General features: G+C 49.6%; 1 protein-coding gene across 1 annotated transcript; it reads left to right on the top strand.

Moving 5' to 3' along the window:
* The first annotated feature begins 4,516 nt into the window (after positions 1-4,516).
* LOC109942377 (CCR4-NOT transcription complex subunit 1) lies at positions 4,517-6,593 on the top strand. Its single transcript, XM_035962544.1, has 9 exons — positions 4,517-4,663; positions 4,889-4,936; positions 5,066-5,194; positions 5,288-5,527; positions 5,603-5,749; positions 5,832-5,917; positions 6,013-6,118; positions 6,187-6,282; positions 6,411-6,593. Exons 2-9 carry the CDS (start codon positions 4,907-4,909, stop codon positions 6,573-6,575), a joined length of 999 nt encoding a protein of 332 aa, XP_035818437.1. The 5' UTR covers positions 4,517-4,663; positions 4,889-4,906; the 3' UTR covers positions 6,576-6,593.
* Positions 6,594-21,718: the final 15,125 nt, after the last annotated feature.

Raw genomic sequence — 21,718 nt, 5'->3', positions numbered from 1 at the left:
CGGAGGGCCAGCGTGTCCAACTCTACACAGGCGGTCTCCTTCCCCCATTGAGCCACGTCGTTCGCATCCACAACCCGGAGACACTTGATGGGGCCACGAGTCTCGCCCGTCAGGCCGAGCAGCTGGAGTTGGCACGGGCACCGCCACCGGCCGCCAGGGGAGCCCCTCGCGTCCTTCCCCCAGCGCCGGCGCCCAAGCAGCCGCTGCTCGCCCTCCCTGCACCACCCGCGGGCGCGCCCCAGCCGCGACCAGAGGGTCCGCCCTTGAAGCGGCTGTCACCGGAGGAACAGGCGGAACGGCGCCGCCTCGGCCTCTGCTTCAACTGCAATGAGCCGTACAACCGCGGCCACAACCGTGTCTGCCGCCGCATCTTCTACCTCCATGGCGTCGAGCTCACGGCCGCTGCCGAGGAACTCGCAGGGGACGACCCGCAGGACAGCGCCCCTGTCTTCTCCCTCAGGGCAGTCACTGGCATGCCCATCTGCAATTCCATGCAGGTGCGGGCCACCCTAGGCGCCACCACCCTCCTCGCGCTCCTGGACACCGGCTCCACGCATAACTTCATTGGGGAGGATGCCGCCCGCCGCACCGGCCTGCCAATCCAGCCGCGGCCGCACCTCACGGCCACTGTGGCCAACGGTGAACGCGTCACCTGCCCAGGAGTCATTCGCCGCGCCCAGGTCATCATCGAGGGCGAGCTATTCTTCATCGACCTCTTCGTCATGCCGCTCGCAGGGTACGACCTCGTCCTGGGGACTCAATGGATGGTCACCCTTAGTCGCATGGTGTGGGACTTCGTCGACCGCTCTGTCTCCTTCCTGCACCAAGGCCGCCAGATCTCCTGGTCGGACGTCGCCGACCGTCAGCATCCCCTGCTCGCCGCTACCACGACACCGAGCGCCCTCCTTGAGGAGCTCTTGCACTCCTTCGACGGGGTGTTTGCTGAGCCGGCGGGTCTGCCCCCACAACGAGCTCGGGACCACGCCATCGTCCTCAAGCCAGGCTCTACACCTGTGGCGGTCCGGCCGTACCGCTACCCGGTGGCGCACAAGGATGAGTTGGAGCGGCAATGCGCCGCCATGTTGACCCAAGGCATCGTACGCCGCAGCGACTCGGCGTTCTCCTCACCGGTGCTGCTGGTCAAGAAGCGCGACGGGGCTTGGCGGTTTTGCGTGGACTACCGCGCCCTTAATGCCCTCACCGTCAAAGATGCCTTCCCCATCCCCATCGTCGACGAGCTCCTTGACGAGCTGCATGGTGCGCAGTTCTTCACGAAGCTGGACCTTCGCTCCGGTTATCACCAAGTCCGGATGCGGCCGGCTGACGTGCACAAGACGGCGTTCCGCACCCACGACGGCTTCTACGAGTTCCTGGTGATGCCGTTCGGATTATGCAACGCACCGGCAACCTTCCAGGCGCTCATGAACGACGTGCTCCGGCCATTCCTCCGTCGGTTCGTTCTTGTCTTTTTTGATGACATTTTGATTTATAGCAAGACCTGGGCAGATCACTTGCGCCACATCCGCGCCGTCCTCGACGAACTTCTTCGCCATGTCCTCTTCATCAAGCGATCCAAGTGCATTTTTGGGTCCCCATCGGTGGCGTACCTAGGCTACGTCATCTCCGCCCACGGTGTGGCCATGGACCCGGCCAAGGTGCAGGCCATTCACGACTGGCCGACACCTCGATCGGCGCGCGCGGTGCGTGGGTTTTTGGGCCTCGCTGGGTACTACCGCAAGTTCGTCCATGACTACGGCAAGATTGCAGCACCCCTCACCGCGCTGATGAAGAAGGAGGGCTTCTCCTGGAGCGACGAGGCCCAGGCAGCCTTCCAGGACCTCAAGATGGCCGTGACCTCGGCTCCGGTTTTGGCGCTACCGGATTTCACCAAGGCCTTCATCGTCGAGTGTGACGCATCCACACACGGCTTTGGGGCGGTCTTACTGCAAGAACATCATCCGATCGCCTACTTCAGCAGGCCAGTCGCCCCCCGTCACCGCGCGCTGGCAGCTTATGAGCGGGAGCTCATCGGGCTGGTGCACGCCGTGCGACACTGGCGGCCGTACCTGTGGGGGCGCGCGTTCCTCGTCTGCACCGACCACTACAGCCTCAAGTTCCTCCTCGACCAGCGCCTTTCGACAATCCCGCAGCACCATTGGGTGGGCAAGCTCCTCGGCTTCGACTTCTCGGTGGAGTACAAGCCGGGCGCCACGAACACCGTCGCCGACGCGCTGTCTCGGCGCGACACCGACGAGGAAGGCTCGGTCTTGGTGCTGTCCGCGCCCCGCTTCGACTTCGTCGACCGTCTCCGTCAGGCTCAACTTCAGGATCCGGCTCTGGTCGCCATCCGGGATGAACTCGCGGCCGGCACAAGGGGCGCACCATGGTCGCTGCTCGACGGCATGGTGGCATACGCAGACCGGCTGTACATCCCGCCGGACTCCCCGCTGCTGCTAGAAGTGGTGGCCGCTACGCACGACGACGGTCATGAAGGGGTGCAGCGCACTCTCCATCGCCTCCGCCGCGATTTCTTCTTCCCCGCCATGCGCCGTGTGGTCCCAGACTTCGTCCGCGCCTGCGCTACGTGCCAGCGCAACAAGTCTGAGCACCTACACCCGGCGGGCCTGCTGCTGCCCCTGCCCGTTCCCTAGGCCGTGTGGTCCGACATCGGCTTGGATTTCATCGAGGCGCTGCCCCGCGTTGGGGGTAAATCAGTGATCCTCACCGTGGTCGACAGGTTCAGCAAATATTGTCATTTTCTTCCTCTGGCTCACCCCTATAGTGCTGAGTCTGTGGCCCAGGCATTCTTCGGCGAGATCGTTCGCCTCCATGGGATTCCTCAGTCCATGGTGTCGGACCGGGACTCCGTGTTCACCTCGGCGTTCTGGAAGGAGTTAATGCGCCTCACAGGCACCAAGCTGCACATGACGTCCGCCTTCCACCCGCAGTCCGATGGCCAGACGGAGGCGGCCAACAAAGTTATCGTCATGTACCTCCGGTGCTTCACGGGGGACCGGCCCCGTCAGTGGCTACGTTGGCTACCGTGGGCGGAGTACGTCTACAACACGGCGTACCAATCATCACTCAGGGACACTCCTTTCAAGGTGGTTTACGGCAGGGATCCTCCCTCCATCCGTTCTTATGAGCCTGGCGATACCCGGGTGGCGGCGGTGGCCAAGACAATGGCTGAACGCGAGGAGCTCCTAGCGGATGTTCACTACCGTCTGGAACAAGCCCAGGCCGTCCAGAAGAAGTTCTACGACCGCCTGCACCGACCGGTCTCCTATACCGTGGGCGACTGGGTACTGCTGCGCCTGCGTCATCGGGCAGCCTCCTCCCTTCCCCACGCGCCCAAGGGCAAGCTGAAACCGCGCTTCGTTGGGCCGTATCAAGTCACAGAGCTCATCAATCCGGTGGCAGTTCGCCTAGCGCTACCTCCGCGTGCCAAGTTGCACGATGTCTTCCACGTCGGCCTTCTCAAGAAGTTCGTCGGCGCCCCACCAGCTACACCACCTCCTCTTCCACCCACTCACAATGGGGCGGTGATCCCAGAACCGGAGCAGGCTGTTCGGTACAGGTTGGCCAGGGGTATTCAGCAGGTGCTCATCCGCTGGAAAGGGCAGGCCACTACTGATGCTACATGGGAAGATGTCGCTGACTTCCGCGACAAATTTCCCCATTTTCAGCTCGAGGACGAGCTGATCGTCGAGGGGGGGAGAGATGTCATGTACGGCCGCACTTACAGGCGCCGTCGTGACGCCAGGAGGGCTGCAGATCGCGCAGCCAAGGCAGGCGCCACAATCAGTGGCTAAGTTTACAAAGATAAGGATTAGTTTCCCTCTTGCATGCCTTAATAATAGGAGGGATTGGTTAAGATTAGTTTCCTTTTCATATGCCTTAATAATAGGAGATTGGTTAAGATTAGTTTCCTTTTCATATGCCTTAATCATAGGAAAGGTTGGTTGAACCAGAGGCTATATATATGCCGTGTAATAGGCTGGGAAATAATCAAGCAAGATCAATTATCCAAAGCTGCTCTTCTCCCTTGCCTCTCTCAAGCCACCGGTGAGGAATCCCTCACGGTGAAGGTCTGGAGCGCGACTACGAACTGCGTAGCCGCGGTCCAGCGACGTTGGGCGTCGAGGCGCTTGACACCATCTCAAATATGGAAGCTAAGGCAAAGGAATTTAACGAGGTCATACAGGAACAATATTATCCTTGGTTTGCACAATACATGGTCATGAAAAGGTATCATTCTCAATTACTGATTTTGTATAGATTTGTCTGACAATGCTGAGGTATACAAATCACTGCTCATCTTAACAGGGCAAGCATTGAACCAAATTTCCATGATCTGTATCTGAAGTTCTTTGATAAAGTAAACTCAAAATCCTTGAACAAGGAAATACTGAAAGCCACATATGAGAACTGCAAGGTTTTTGTTCTCTCCAATTCGTCTGCCCTGTTTTTATTTTTTGCTAGCCATTTTGTTTAAACTTGGATACTTTTGCTGCAGGTCTTGTTAAGATCAAACCTTATCAAATCTAGTTCCGAGGAGCGCTCCTTGCTAAAAAACCTAGGCAGTTGGTTGGGAAAGTTCACCATTGGTAGGAATCAGGCACTAAGGGCTAAGGAGATTGATCCAAAATCTCTTATCGTGGAGGTACTGCTTCTCTGCATTAAACTCATTGGTAGTTGGAGACTTGGAGTTCCAAAAGCTCCCTTAGGCTGTCTAGATCCTTTATTTAGTATTGCTCTATATTATTTAATATGATATTTCTGTTTCACCAGTGTTTTTTGGTAAAATTTATGTGCTTCCTGAGGTGTACAATTCACTTCAATCGATTCAATTTGTCTGCTCATAATCTTTGGAGAATTTTTTCTTCAGGCATATGAGAAAGGATTGATGATTGCGGTCATACCATTCACTTCAAAGGTGTCCATTCCTGCTAACTTTTTTTGTAAAATATTTCTCCAAAGATTACAATCTGATTAAACTAGCTCAAAGAAAATCCAATTATTAACTTGGGTGCATCATGAGTCATGACCATTGGCTGCTCTGTAGATCCTTGAACCTTGCCAGTCAAGTATCGCATATCGACCTCCAAATCCCTGGACCATGGGAATTCTAAGTCTACTTGCTGAAATTTATAATCTTCCAAACCTCAAGATGAATCTGAAATTTGATATTGAGGTCCTCAACATTCCTTTTTTGATAGTTTCTTTATTGACTTTGTATCTGCCCTAGCTACCCATGGCCATGCTAAATGTTCTTTTGGGATTTTAGGTGCTATTTAAGAACCTTACTGTTGACATAAAGGATGTGAAACCAACTTCCCTGCTCAAAGATCGTCTGCGCGAAGTCGAGGGAAATCCAGATTTTTCAAATAAAGATGTTACTGCATCTCAAACCCATGTGGTTGCAGAAGTCCCTTCAGGGACCATCCCTTCACTAACTCATATGGAACAACAACCTGAGATCAATATCACATCCCGAGCTATGAGCCTTCCAAATATACTTAATCAGGTTGGCTTTGAACTTCTGTATCGAATATGTGGTACACTCTTCTGCCATTATAGTTGGAATATATTTTCTTTGCAGTATGCTGCTCCTGTCCGTCTACCTACAAACAGCACGGTAGAAGATGACAAAGTTGCTCTGATGATGCCTGAGCAAGTGCCCTCGTTGACCCAGGTTTCGCCAGCACAAACACAATCAACATCACCATCTCCATTTTCTGTTAACCAGGTTAACTTAATGTTTTAACTGCTATTATTTATCTAAACAGCTAGATTATGTTATATGATTTGTTTTCATTTGTGATATGTAGCTTATGGCGGCTATTCCACGTGAAGAGATACGTTTCAAAATAAATCCAAAGCTCGGCTCCCTTGGTCCACAACTGCAATATAGCAAGTATGCCTCCAAGTTTCTGAAAGGAATTTGTTACATTTCATTTCGTATTTAATCTGAACTTCTTTTGTTGCTGATAAATTACTTGCTTTATCTAGAATTATGGATTTGGTTTTGGATAAGGCTAACAGGGAGATAATGCTCCCTGTTATTCAAAGAAGTGTGACCATAGCAAGCCGAACTACAAAAGAACTTATTCTGAAGGTTACTTTCTTACCTTCTTTGGTTTAAGATGTTAGTGTGATGCTATTGTTGACACATATTTCTTGAAGGATTATGCACTGGAGTCTGATAACAATACGATAACTCGATCCGCACATTTGATGGTTGGAACATTAGCCGGAAGTCTGGCACATGTTACTTGCAAGGTATTTCTGCTTGAGGCCTTTGTACTGTTGATGCACTGCTATACCTGCTTGTTGATTCTATTAACCCCTAACATTTTGTATCTGTTGAATACAACTAATAATTGTATTTCTCTTTTTCTCTGTTGTAGGAACCTCTTCGTGTTGCACTATATTCTAATCTTCGAAATCTCATTCAGAACCTTATGAGCGGCAGTGAAACTATCGAGCAACTTATTCACACGCTAATCAATGATAACTTGGATCTTGGCTGTGCCATCATTGAGGCTGTGGCAACACGTCAGGTAGCTTCTTGACAATTCTAATTCTGCTGAACTAAGTACACCTTTGACTTCTCCTTAAGCAGATTTAAAAGCTTAAGGTTTACAATCCCGGATTGTTTTTACAATTCTAATGGAGTTGTCAGTTTTCTGGACATCTGACAATGATTACTCAAAGATAAACTATATCGTGTTAAAGGCTAGTTGCGTACTACCACTGTCCTGAAATGTAATCGATTTGAGTTTGTCCTAAGTAACTACATTAAGTTTGACCAAGTTCATAGAAAAGAGTATTAAGTATTAGTGGCATTGAGGAGATCAACTATAAAAATATATTTCATAAATGTATGAGTTGAAAATGATGATCATCTATTATTGTTAATATTATTCTTCTCTATAAATTTGCCAAATTTAGGATAGTTTGACGTAGAGCAACTCAAAAACATTATATTTCAGGATGGGTCTATTTATTATTAACATCTTCTGTCTGATCACCATTGGAAGTAGATCTGGCTTGGGGTATAGTAGATTGAATATAGAGGTACATGGGGTGTACAATATATAGGCAAAGATCATCAAGTTTGACGTCGGCTACGTGGTCATGGTGATTGGCGGGAGGAACACCGGGCGTGTAGGAGTCATCAAGAACAGGGAGAAGCACAAGGGCAGCTTTGAGACCATCCACGTGCTGCTTGGAGTTTTTTGCTATATCTAGTTTTCTCCTATTTGTTATTTGTTCTACAGGAAAACATAGAATAGAATTCAAATTTGGTGGTCGCAAAAGTGTGGAGACTTTAATTCATATAAAGTTAGGCTTAACATTAGTGCAAACAGTTGTATTTTAGTTTAGATTTAGAGTACACTTATGTATGCGTTGTTTGACAATGCTTATGATATATTGAATGGTACTTATTTATATTATATTAATTATAATGTTGTTCAATATATGTGTATGTATATTTCTCTTTCAAATTATTATAACATGATATCTGAAAAAATGATTATAAATTGAAGAATGTACTGTCGTGTAAGTCATTTCGTTTAAATCTTAACAAGACGGTTACCAAAATGTCTAATACCAGTCTCCTAAATAAGACGGTTTCTAAAACGTCCATTATTAGTCACCTAAATAAGATGGTTTTCCTATTGTAATCGTCTATTATTGTAGGATATTCGAGACGGTTTGATAAATACTTTATGACTTTTAATGTTTGTATTCTCTACGGTTCTTTAGAAGCAGTGTCTTAAAAAAACCTAATTCAAGACGGTTTATCGGACGAAATGACTTAAACAAATACCTTTTTCAGACGGTTTATCGGACAAAATGACTTAAACAAATACCTTTTTCAGACGGTTATAAATTAAAAACTGTCTTATATAATATCTTTTAAGATGGTTTATAACCATCTTAAATGTGGGACATCTTTTGCGACTCCATCAAAATTGGACACTTCATAAGCGTCTTAATAACTGAAAATTAACCGTCTCATATAGCATGATCTGTAGTAGTGCCTCATCACCGCGGCCCATTCGACGTAGTTGGTCTTGGTGAGGGTAGGCCACCCACCGTCGGGATCGATGTCCCTGACAATGGCCTGGGCCATGCGGCGACCATGGTACCGATCCGGGGAGGGAGAGTCACGCCACCTGTAGAGGCCGCGATCTCCGTCAACTCGGTCGCCACCGCCGGGAGCACCGTCGGCGCGTCTACGCCCGTCGGGGCTGCCGCCGCGTGCGCCTTCGCTCGGAGCGCCGTCAGCGCGTCGGCGCCTATCTGGGCTACCGCCACGCGCGCCCCCATGGGGATGCGCGGCTGCCCACTGTGCCGCCTGCTCTCGCGCTGCTGCCCTCGCCAACCTAAGCTCTTCGTCGGTGTTGTCGTCGACAGAGGCAGAGCTGCCAGCTCTACTGCCGTGCAGAACCTTGAGCTCTGTTGCCGCCGCACGTGCAGCATCTGCCGCCTCCGCTGCTTCTACTTCCGCTCTCGCTGCTGCCAGTTCCGCTGCCGCCAGCCGTGCTGCCCTCGCCGCTGTCGCTGCAGCCGCTGCTGCTGCTCGCTCTCGTTCTTGTGCCGCGGCGACCTCGGCTTCCTGCTGGCGCCGCGCACTCGAAGTGACCGAGCGTAGGGACATGGTGGGCTAATGAGGGGTCGCTGCGTGTGGAAGAGGCTGTCTCAGACGAAAGGTTGCTCGTCTGAACAGGAGAGGAAGGAAAAGTTGGAGCTCTTGCTGCCGACTGAGTGTGGGGAGAGGCGCGGGAAGGTGATGAGCAAGAGATGTTTAGGCTGCAGGATAGTTTGGCTCTGATACCAATTGTAAGTAGAGGGACTCTAACTCTCATCAAGAGGATGACACTATGAGTTAAGGCAATTTTCTGTTTATTTCCTCAAACACTACACAATTCCATACCCATCTAAGGGTTGGAGACCCATATTTATAGCCCTAGAGGCTGCACTACCACCCATTCTCACACACACTACACAACAGGATTGTCCTCTAGATGCTAAAGAGACTACAGAGGACAGTCAAAAGCGACTGTTGTCCTCTAGATGCTAAAGAGACTACAAAGGACAGTCAAAAAGCGACTGCTGTCCTCTAGATGCTAAAGAGACTACAGAGGACAGTCAAGCTATCCTCTAGATGCTAAAGGACTACAGAGGACAGTCAAAAGCAGGTTGTCCTCTAGATGCTCAAGACTTATTCCATCATATGGAAGCACGAGATGGACGGACCACGACGTCGTCCGACTTATGCTCAGGTCCTTCACTATACTTGATCCTCATCTTGTGAACTCAATCCGTGAGAATCCTAGGTACACCAAGTTGACGCCCGAGGAAATACTCAGAAAGTTTGTAAGTGGGCGTATGATGATCAAGGAAGCAAGATACGTTGATGAGGCATTGAATGGTCCAATGCCCATCTACGAGCCTCAAACCGTTGCTCTCAAAGCAACAAGTAGCAGGGAGGCGCTACCTAGCAAGGTGGCGCAAGTTGAGGCGGCTAGGCTAAACGAGGATGAAATGGCCCTCATTATCAAGCGCTTCAAGACCTCATTGAAGGGACGCAAGGAGTACTCAAACAAGAACAAGGCAAAAGGAAAGCATTCCTACTTCAAGTGCGGTAAGACATGTCATTTTATTGCTCAATGTCCCGATAGTGAAAATGACCAGGGAGACGAAAGACATGGGAGAGGGAGAAAAAGAAGGCCTACAAGAAGGCGAAGGGCGAGGCGCACCTTGGAAAAGAATGGGACTCGGATTGTTCTTCGTCCGACTCTGACGATGAAAGACTCGCCGCCTCGGCCTTCAACAAATTGTCGCTCTTCCCCAACGAGCGCCATACCTGCCTAATGGCAAAGGAGAAGAAGGTAAACGCTCGAGAAACTCCTAAGTACTCTACTTCTAGTGATGAGGACTCTAGTGATGGTGAAGTACATTACACTAGCTTGTTCAAAGGATTAGATAAGGCTAAAGTAGAAAAGATTAATGAGCTGATTGATGCATTAAATGAAAAAGATAGACTACTAGAGAGGCAAGAGGACATTTTGTATGAGGAACATGACAAATTTGTTAGTGTTCAAAAGTCTCTTGCCTTAGAGATTAAAAGGAATGAATTACTATCTTCTTAGTTATCTATTTGCAATGAATCTATCTCTAGCTTGAAGATTTTGAATGATGATTTAAATGCTAAGCTAGAAGTAGTTAATAAATCTAGTCCTTGTGTAGAGCACGTTGTGATTTGTAATAGGTGTAAGGATTTCAATATTGATGCATGTGTTGAGCACCTTACTTCTATTGCAAAATTCAATGATGAAGTGGCAAGTCTTAATGCCAAACTTAAGACTTGCAAAGATGACTTTGACAAATTAAAATTTGCTAGGGATGCCTACACCATTGGTAGACATCCCTCAATTAAGGATGGGCTTGGCTTTCGAAGGGAAGCCAAGAACTTAACAAGTCAAAGGGCTCCCATTCTCAACAAGGAGAAAGGGAAGGCTCCTATGGCTAGTAGTAGTCAAAAGAATCATGCATTTACTTATGATAGAAAATTTTCTAGGAATGCTCATTATAATAGAAGTTATAATGCTTATGATTGACATGCCATGATTGTTTCAAGTTCTTCCTTTTATGCATAGTAGAAATATGCCTAGAAAAGATGTTGTCCATCATGTGCCTAGGAAAATGCAAAATGAATCTGCTACTGTTTTTCATGCCTGCAACACTGATTTTGTACTCTAATGTAAAAATAAGAAAGTGGTTGCTAGGAAATTGGGGGCCAAATGCAAGGGAGACAAGACTTGCATTTGGGTCCCTAAGGCTATTGTTACTAACCTTGTAGGACCCAACAAGAGTTGGGTACCTAAAACCCAAGCCTAATTTGCCTTGCAGGTGTATGCATCTGGGGGCTCAAGCTGGATTATCGACAGCGGATGCACAAACCACAAGACGGGGGAGAAGAAGATGTTCACCTCCTACGTCAAGAACAAAGATTCTCAAGATTTGATCATCTTTGGAGACGGGAATCAAGGCAAGGTTAAAGGACTAGGAAAATAGCTATTTCATCCGAGCATTCCATATCTAATGTGTTCTTAGTTGAATCACTCGGGTATAACTTGTTGTCCGTTAGTCAACTATGTAATATGGGTTACAATTGCTTATTTACCAATGTAGATGTGTCGGTCTTTAGAAGGAGTGATGGTTCATTAGCTTTTAAGGGTGTACTAGATGGCAAACTCTATTTAGTTGATTTTTCGAAGGAGGAGGCTGTCCTAGATGCATGCTTAATCGCTAAGACTAGCATGGGCTGGCTGTGGCATCGCCATCTAGCACATGTTGGGATGAAGAACCTTCATAAACTTCTAAAGGGAGAACATGTGTTAGGTCTAACCAATGTAACTTTCGAAAAAGATAGACCTTGTGCAGCTTGTCAAGCAGGTAAACAGGTGGGAAGTACTCATCACAGCAAGAACGTGATGACCATGACAACACCTCTAGAGCTACTTCATATGGACCTCTTCGGACTCGTCGCCTACCTTAGCATCGGGGGAAGTAAGTATGGTCTTGTTATTGTTGATGATTTTTCCCGCTTCACTTGGGTATTATTTTTGCAGGATAAAACAGAAACCCAAGGGACCCTAAAGCGCTTCCTAAGGAGAGCTCAAAACGAATTTGAGCTCAAGGTGAAAAAGATAAGGAGCGACAACGGGTCCGAGTTCAAGAATCTTCAAGTGGAGGAGTACCTTGAGGAGGAAGGAATCAAGCACGAGTTCTCCGCTCCCTACACACCATAGCAAAACGGTGTGGTAGAGAGGAAGAACAGGACGCTTATAGACATGGCAAGAACGATGCTTGGAGAATTCAAGACGCCCGAGCAGTTTTGGTCGGAAGCTATGAACACAGCTTGCCACGCCATAAACCGGGTCTACCTTCATCGCCTCCTCAAGAAGACGTCGTACGGACTTCTAACTGGTAACAAACCCAACGTTTCATATTTTCGTGTATTTGGGAGTAAATGTTACATTATAGTGAAGAAAGGTAGGAATTCCAAATTTGCTCCCAAAGCTATAGAAGGGTTTTTGTTAGGTTATGACTCAAATACAAAGACGTATAGGGTCTTCAACAAATCATCGGGTTTGGTTGAAGTCTCTAGCGACGTTGTATTTGATGAGACTAATAGCTCTCCAAGAGAGCAAGTTAATCTTGATGATGTAGATGAAGATGATGTTCCAACGGCCGCAATACGTACCATGGCGATTGGAGATGTGCGACCACAGGAACAAAAAGAGCAAGATCAACCTTCTTCCTCAACAATGGTGCATCCCCCAACTCAAGATGATGAACATGTTCATCAAGAAGAGGCGTGTGATCAAGGGGGAGCACAAGATGATCAAGTTATGGAGGAAGAAGCACCACATGCCCCTCCCACTCTAGTCCGAGCGACGATTCAAAGGAATTATCCTGTCGACCAGATTTTGGGTGATATAAGCAAGGGAGTAACTACTCGCTCTAGATTAGTTAATTTATGTGAGAATTACTCGTTTGTCTCTTCTATTGAGCCTTTCAGGGTAGAAGAGGCCTTGCTAGATTCGGACTAGGTGATGGCTATGCAGGAAGAGCTCAATAACTTCAAGCGAAATGAAGTTTGGACCCTGGTGCCACGTCCAAAGCAAAACATTGTGGGAACCAAGTGGGTGTTCCGCAACAATCAAGACGAGCACGGAGTGGTGACAAAGAACAAGGCGCGACTTGTGGCAAAAGGTTATGCCCAAGTCGCAGGTTTGGATTTCGAGGAGACTTTTGCTCCTATGGCTAGGCTAGAGTCTATTCGCATTTTGTTAGCCTATGTCGCTCACCATTCCTTCAGGTTGTTCCAAATGGATGTGAAGAGCGCTTTCCTCAATGGGCCAATCAAGGAGGAGGTGTACGTGGAGCAACCCCCTGGCTTTGAGGATGAACGGTACCCCGACCACGTGTGTAAGCTCTCTAAGGCGCTATATGGATTTAAGCAAGCCCCAAGAGCATGGTATGAATGCCTTAGAGATTTTCTAATTGCTAATGCTTTCAAGGTTGGGAAAGTCGATCCAACTCTTTTCACTAAGACTTGTGATGGTGATGGTCCAGCCCTTTCCGGCCCTGGCGCCCCTGGTGCCCCTGCCCACCCCCATGCGCCCCCTCCTCCTCTCCCTCTCTCATTTGGATTTCCCGCGCAGTAACCTCCCTCTCCTTCTTCCACCTCTCTCTCTCCCTCCCCGTGGTGCCCTAGGGTTTGGAGTCGAGATCACCAGGATTTGGATCCCCGGAGGTGAGTTTTTCCCCTCCCCTTCCCTTCTCTCTCTCTCCCTCCCCCTCCCTTCTTCTTCCCCTGCGCGCGCCCCTGCTCCCCCGCGACGGCGCGGCTCGCCCCTGCCCGCCCCTGCGTGGTGGCGCCCCGTCCCGGCCCCTCCCCGGCGCGGCACGGCCCCGCCTCTTCCGTCCCCTGCCCGCGCGGCACGGCCCCGCACCTCCCCTGCCTTGCGCGACGGCTCGCCCCTGCCCGTCCCTGCGCGGCGGCGCCCGTCCCGGCCCCTCCCTGGCACGGCGCGGCGGCCCTGCCCCTCCCCTTCCCCGCATGGCAACGCGCCCCATCCCGGCCCTCCCCGGCGCGGCGGCCGTCCCTGCCCCTGTCCACGCGACGCGGCCCTGTCCTCCCCTGCCCGGTGGCGCGGCGGCTCGCCCCTGCCCCTGCGCGGCGGCGCTCGCCCCGGCTCCGGCGCGGCCCGCCCCGCCCCGGCTCCCTCCCTCGCGGTGGCTCGGCCCCGGCGTGGCCCCCGGTGCGGCCCCCGGCGCGGCCCCTCGGCATGGTCCTCTGCCCCGGCGCGGCGGCTCGGCCCCTGCGTGCGGCGTCCCGGTCCCGGCGCGACTCGCGTAGCCCCGTTTACCCCCTAACGCGTTCCAGCGTGCCCAAGCCCACAAGCGCGGTGATTATTTTTGGTTGTAGTTAATTTCAAACTCCGTTATTTAGCGTGCTGCGTCGCGCGCTTCGTCGCGCGACGATCGTTTTTAATTTCAAGTTGTTTAATGTGTGACGTCGCGTGTCCAGTCACGCGACGTTCCACTTTAAACTCAGTTCTGTTGACGTATGTCGTCGTGCGCTTCGTCGCGCATTGCTTAACGTCTCTTTATAATTAATGCAAGTGTCTCGTTGTGCGCTCTGTCGCGCAGCGAGTCGTTTACTTCTTAATTCAATCTAAATGTCGTGTCGTACGTCTCAACGTGCGACCATTCCCTTTCATTCACCTTCAATTGTTTACAATAATTAAATGTGGAACCTGATTTTACTTTATGTTAAAACGTAGCATCCAAATTAATTCCCTTCCATTGAGCGAGTAATTTAATTTATAATCATGTGACGTGATCGTTTCTCGACTGTCTTTTTTCTCTTTCACTCTTAACCTTAATTGCGAGCCCGCGTGGAACGTCTGTTTATTTACCGCATTCTACTGTATGGTGTACTGTTCTTTTGTATTAAATGTGTGGATGTATGTATGTTTGCACTCGCATAGAGAACGATCTGGTTGAAGAGCCCGAAGAACTCGCAGGAGAAGCCCCTGAGCAGCAGTTGGTTGGTGGAGGCAAGTGTCCCTTGACCTATCTCTGTCCTATACATAATTTAATTCACCTCCCGCGTTACACATTTATACCTAAGGATTGACTAGCTTTTGTTATCCATGTCCTTGTTTACCTATCTGGGTTGGATTATTATTGCTTAATCTTATGCTATTGCTCAACTCTAATCAATGAACATGATGAGAATTATCAATGATACGCTGTTTTCCCCTCTTTTATTATGGTGTTATATTTGTGGTCTTCAAGGGGGCTCGAGCGGTTTCTCGAGTGCCTCTCCGTAAGGACCTGTTCGTTGGATGACCGCCCGGGAAAACAGTGCAACCATGAGGGTGGAATGGGGTGCCCTTAGCTGAATAATTAGAGGATCCGGGGTGTAGTTCGCTTAGCCATCGTGCCGTCAATGGGGCTCGATGTATGCGGCTCGCTCTGCCAAGCTTGGGTTCGCCCCCTTGGGGAGGAGTGTGGTGCATTTAGGAAACCTAACGGGTGGCTACAGCCCCGGGGAATCTTTATAAAGGCTACGTAGTGATGCCCTGCTGGGTCACCTTGGTAGTGATCAATGGAGAGTCATGATCTCCGGGCAGAAAGGGAATCACGGCTTGTGGGTAAAGTGCACAACCTCTGCAGAGTGTTTGAAAACTGATATATCAGCCGTGCTCACGATTATGAGCGGCCAAGGGAGCTCCAGTGATTAGAGATACTTTGATCAGAGATGGTTGGTTTGCAGGTGGTGATGAGGATGATGGTTTTGGTTATGATTATGGTAATGGTAAGTGGTATTCTTTCCGTTTGGAAAGGGTACTTTGGGTTAAGAACTTGGGTTAATGCTAAAACCTGGCTTTCTACTAGTAATAATAATCTGACCAACTAAAAGCAACTGCTTGACTTATCCCCCCTCCACATAAAGCTAGTCCACTACAGCCAAACAGGATACTTGCTGAGTATGTTGATGTGTACTCACCCATGCTCTACACACCAACCCCCCCATCCCCAGGTTGTCAGCATTGCAACCACTGCTCAGGAGAAGATGAAGCCGTGGAAGGAGACTTCCAGGAGTTCCAAGACTACGACGAGTTCTAGGCGTGGGTTAACGGCAAACCCCCAGTCGGCTGCCTGTGAAGGCCGCGTTTATCTACGTTTCTTTTCCGCACTTTGATCTATGGTAAAGATTATGTGGATGTCTCAGACATATGATCTAATCGACTACTATTTCCCCTTTTTTAATACTATTTGAGCACTGTGTGATGATGTCCATGTTATGTAACTGCTGTGTACGTGAATTGTTGATCCTGGCACGTACATGGTTCGCATTCGGTTTGCCTTCTAAAACCGGGTGTGACATAGGTGGTATCAAAGCCGTGCTGACTGCAGGACCGCTAACCTAGAGTAGAATGGTCGTTCTAAGGATTATAGACCTCTGTCCCTGCCTTGACTTTGGTATCCCTTCAAAAGTTGGTCATATCAACCAAACCTATGTTCTACTATATATTATACCTTGCTGAAAATTGTGTTTTATTCTAATCCTTCATTTATTTATGGTTTACTACTTGCTGGTCATACTAGTTCTGTTCTCACTCTTATGCTTGCGGTGTCTTTTGTAGATGGCTCGCCTTAGACACACCGCACGGAAGTCTGTCATCCCCTTATTACCCTCTCGTCTCGCGGAGCGTCCACTTTGTCGTCCCGTGGTCGGTCAGTCCAGCCACTTGGAGAGGCTGCACCACCGCCTGCACGAGGAGCAGGAGCGTCGACGACAGGAACAGGAGCAGCATGGCTCTTCTTTCTCGCTCCAGCAGGAGATAGAGTCTGTGAGGAGTTGCTCCCCTGTGCTTCCCCTGGAGGCGCCCCCTGCACCACCACTGGACGCTCCAGCCCCTGAAGTAGCTGCTGGAGGAGACCCAGACGACGGAGGTGGCGACGACAGCTCGAGCCACGACACCGACTTTACTGCTGGCCAGGAGCCGGAAGGATGGGTTGCGCGACCCATCACTCGTGACGCTGCTCGTGGGTGTCACTTCCACGATGCGCTCGACACCCTGCTACGTCGGGCACTTGACCGGCGTACTTGGTCCATCGAGTATCGCTGTATGGTCTTCCAGCACAGTCGCGGGGTCTACCCGGACCGCTGGGAGGCGACCTGCTTGGTTCGCCGTCCGGAGAATAGTCTCTGGGGTGCTGAGGTCTGCTCGGAGCACTATTCTATCTCTGAGCAGGACTCAGCTGAAGCGGCCATGCAAGATGTCGCACGGCGTGCGCTTTCGCACTACTGCTCAGTGCTCGGTGGGGTAGCTGACGGTCTCAACCTGAAGTATTACCCCCGCCGTCCATCTGGCAGCACAGGAGGCGTGATTGTTTCACCTGTTGGTGAGGACAATCCTAGGTTGAGCAGCACAATCAACCTAGCCGTCGTGCTAAACACGGAGCTGGACCATGCATTAGACGAGCTGAGTAGGGCTCGTGCTGAGATCGCCCTGCTGCGGGCTGAGCGTGCGGAGCGTCGTCACCTGGACAATGGTTCCCCCGCTCCCGTCGGGACTCAGCACCCGTACCGCTCACCTCGGCGTGGACACCAGTCTTACGGCAATCCCGACTGTAAGACCAAGATAGACTTAGAACCATAGATCGTCAGAGTCGGATCTTGTAATTAATATGAAAATATACACATAGAAGCTATAGTCTTAGCGTTAGTCTTGCTCTTAGTCAGTCTTAGTTAGACAGGGTAGTTTGCTATATCCTGTGCATTTATGTTTGTCATGATGAACTATGTTTGATTTGGATCTTTGTAATGACTGTCACCAGAGTGTGGGTATCCCCTGCATTTTGGTTTACCTGTTATATGTTAATGGAGTTAGTTATCTAGTTGGGAAGCCTTTTACTCCACTTTCCTCTTTATCTGAGAAGCTGTGTTGGTCTGTGTTGGAGATCAGTGAAGATGCTCATCTGTTCAGTTTTTTGGAGAATTCTATACTCTTTTCTTATGCTGCAAGATTTGCAAGGTCAGTTCTGATGTGTGGTTGCATTCTGCAGATGTCAGAAAACAGGCGCAGAGGAGGAAGGCGTGCTCAGCAGGAGCGGCCAGCTCAGCAGGAAGAGGTACCCCAGCAACAGCAACTGTAGCCCCCGCCCCCGATGTCCATCAAGCAGATGTTCCTGATGCAGACTCAGGCAGTTCAAGCCATCGGTCAGACTCTGGCCGCCATTCAGCAGCAGCAGCAGCCACCACCTCAGCCTCAGATGCCTCAGGTGCCTAGGGACAAGCGTGCTGAATTCATGAGAGGTCATCCCCCAACGTTTGCTCATTCTTCTGACCCCATGGATGCTGAAGACTGGCTACGCACTGTGGAGCGGGAGTTGCATACCGCTCAGTATGATGACAGGGAGAAAGTCCTGTATGGTCCTCGTCTGTTGAGAGGAGCAGCCTAGTCATGGTGGGAGTCTTATCTCGCCACCCATGCCAATTCCAACACCATCACCTGGGAAGAGTTCAGAGGAAGCTTTCGTCAGTACCATGTGCCTGCAGGTCTGATGACAGTGAAGAAGGAGGAGTTCCTGGCCCTCAAGCAAGGGTCATCGTCTGTTAGTGAGTACCGGGACAGGTTTCTGCAACTGTCTCGCTATGCTCCTGAAGATGTCAACACCGATGCCAAGCGACAGTACCGTTTCCTGAGAGGCTTGGTTGACCCTCTACAGTATCAGCTGATGAATCATACCTTCCCGACGTTTCAGCACCTGATTGACAGAGCAATCATGACAGAGAGGAAGCGCAAAGAGATGGAGGATCACAAGCGCAAGATCAGGGGACCCCAGCCTAGAAGCAGCAATCGTCCTCGTTTCTCAAGTAATCAACTTCAGCAGTTCAGGCAGAACTAGCGTCCACCTCAGCAGCAGCAATTCCAAAGGCAGTATCCTCAGCACCAATATCATAATCGCCAGAACAACCAGTCAGGAGGAGGTCAGTTCCAGAGGCAGAATCAGCAAACACCTCGTCTTCCTGCCCCAGCAAACCAGCAGAACAGTCAGGCAGCACCAGCTCAGGTTGGAAACAGAGCATGTTTCCACTGCGGAGAGCAAGGCCACTGGGTGATGCAATGTCCGAAGAAGGCAGCCCAGCATCAGTCAGGCCCCAATGCCCCAGCAAAGCAGAATGTGTCTCAGCCTGGAGCAGGCAACCGCTCTCAGCCACGTTATAACCATGGGAGACTGAACCACTTGGAGGCTGAAGCAGTTCAGGAGACCCCCGACATGATAGTAGGTATGTTTCCAGTCAACTCCCATATTGCAGAAGTGTTATTTGATACTGGAGCAACGCATTCTTTCATTTCTACATCATGGGTAGGACATAATCTTCCAATAACTGCCATGTCAACCCCCATTCAAATTGACTCAGCCGATGGTAGAATTCGAGCCGATAGCATTTGCTTGAATGTAAGTGTGGAAATAAGGGGGATAGCGTTCCCCGCTAACCTCATAGTAATGGGTACTCAGGGAATAGATGTCATCCTAGGGATGAATTGGCTAGATAAGTATCAGGCAGTTATCAGTTGTGATAAGAGGACAGTCAAGTTGGTGTCCCTGCTAGGAGAGAAAGTGGTGACCAAGTTAGTCCCGCATGAACCAAAGAAAGGAAGTTGTTATCAGATGGCTGTCGATAGCAGTGAAGCAGACCCAATTGAGAGTATCAAGGTTGTGTCCGGGTTCCCAGATGTGTTTCCAAAGGACCTACCAGGTATTCCACCAGAGCGGAAAGTTGAGTTTGCTATAGAGCTTCTTCCTAGAACCACCCCCATCTTTAAGAGAGCTTACAGAGTATCTGGACCGGAGTTGGTTGAGCTTAAGAAGCAGATTGATGAGCTGTTAGAGAAAGGTTACATCCGGCCAAGCACCTCGCCTTGGGCCGCCCCTGTCCTATTCGTGGAGAAGAAAGATGGCACCAGAAGGATGTGTATCGATTATCGAGCTCTAAATGAGGTCACAATCAAGAACAAGTACCCCTTGCCCAGAATAGAATATCTGTTCGACCAGTTGAGAGGAGCCAGTGTGTTCTCCAAGATAGTTCTGAGGTCAGGTTATCATCAACTCAGGATTCGACCTTCAGACATTCCGAAGACGGCATTCATTAGCAAGTATGGGTTGTATGAGTTCATTGTGATGTCTTTCGGTCTAACCAATGCACCGGCCTTCTTCATGAACTTGATGAACAATCTATTCATGGACTATCTTGATAAGTTTGTGGTGGTATTTATTGACGATATTCTGATTTATTCTCAAAGTGAAGAAGAACATGCAGATCATTTGAGGATGGTATTGCAGAGATTGTGAGAGCACCAGTTGTATGCAAAGTTAAGCAAGTGTGAGTTCTGGATCAGTGAAGTCCTGTTCTTGGGTCACATAATCAACAAAGAAGGATTGGCTATGGATCCGAAGAAAGTGGCAGACATTCTGAACTGGAAAGCACCAACAGATGCCCGAGGAATCAAGAGCTTCATTGGAATGGCCGGATATTATCGGCGATTCATTGAAGGATTTTCGAAGATTGCGAAACCAATGACAGCTTTGCTAGGCAACAAGGTTGAGTTCAAGTGGACCCAGAAATGTCAAGAGGCCTTTGAAGCGCTGAAAGAGAAGTTGACTACATCGCCTGTCTTAGTCTTGCCTGATGTGCACAAGCCCTTCTCGGTGTATTGCGATGCTTGTTACACGGGTTTGGGGTGTGTGTTGATGCAAGAGGGAAGAGTTGTGGCTTACTCGTCCCGACAGCTGAAGGTTCATGAGAAGAATTACCCAATCCATGACTTAGAGTTGGCAGCAGTGGTTCACGCATTGAAGACATGGAGGCACTATCTGTATGGACAGAGATGTGATGTTTACACAGACCACAAGAGTCTGAAGTACATATTCACTCAGTCAGAGCTGAATATGAGGCAACGAAGATGGTTAGAGCTGCTCAAAGACTATGAGTTGGAGATTCACTACCATCCAGGCAAAGCGAACGTAGTGGCGGATGCTCTGAGCAGGAAGAGTCAAGTCAATCTGATGGTCGCTCGTCTGATGCCTTATGAGTTGGCCAAAGAGTTTGACAGGTTGAGTCTCAGATTTCTGAATAATTCGTGAGGAGTCACAATTGAGTTGGAACCTACCCTGGAGCGGGAAATCAAAGAAGCGCAGAAGAATGATGAGAAGATCAGTGAGATCCGGCGACTGATTCTGGAAGGCAAAGGCAAAGATTTTCGGGAGGATGCAGAAGGTGTGATATGGTTCAAAGACCGCTTGTGTGTTCCAAATGTCCAGTCTATTCGAGAATTGATTCTCAAGGAAGCTCATGAGACAGCTTATTCAATTCACCCTGCAGTGAGAAGATGTATCAGGATCTGAAGAAGAAATTCTGGTGGTACGGAATGAAGAGGGAAATCGCAGAGCATGTGGCGATGTGTGATAGTTGTCGACGGATCAAGGCAGAGCACCAGAGACCAGCTGGATTGTTACAACCGTTGCAAATTCCTCAGTGGAAATGGGATGAAAGCGGTATGGACTTCATAGTCGGATTGCCTCGCACTCGAGCCGGCTACGATTCCATTTGGGTAGTAGTGGACCGCTTAACCAAGTCAGCCCACTTCATACCTGTCAAGACCAACTACAGCAGTGCAGTATTGGCAGGGCTGTACATGTCTCGGATCGTTTGTCTTCATGGTGTGCCAAAGAAGATAGTGTCAGACAAAGGAACGCAGTTCACCTCTCATTTCTGGCAGCAGTTGCATGAAGCCTTGGGTACACATCTGAATTTCAGTTCAGCCTATCATCCGCAGACAGATGGCCAGACCGAAAGGACCAATCAAATCCTTGAAGACATGTTGAGAGCTTGTGCGTTGCAAGACCAGTCCGGATGGGACAAGAAGTTGCCTTATGCAGAGTTCTCCTATAACAACAGTTACCAGGCCAGCTTGAAGATGTCCCCATTTCAGGCGCTTTATGGAAGGAGTTGTAGAACTCCGTTGCAATGGGATCAGCCTGGAGAAAAGCAAGTGTTCGGGCCAGACATTCTGCTTGAAGCTGAAGAGAACATTAAGATGGTCCGAGA

Source organism: Zea mays, chromosome 9 (genome assembly GCF_902167145.1).
Source record: "Zea mays cultivar B73 chromosome 9, Zm-B73-REFERENCE-NAM-5.0, whole genome shotgun sequence".
In the NCBI taxonomy this organism is placed as follows: domain Eukaryota; kingdom Viridiplantae; phylum Streptophyta; class Magnoliopsida; order Poales; family Poaceae; genus Zea; species Zea mays.
The sequence above is the reverse complement of the archived record's forward strand: the minus strand, read 5'-3'. Positions and strand labels throughout refer to the sequence as shown.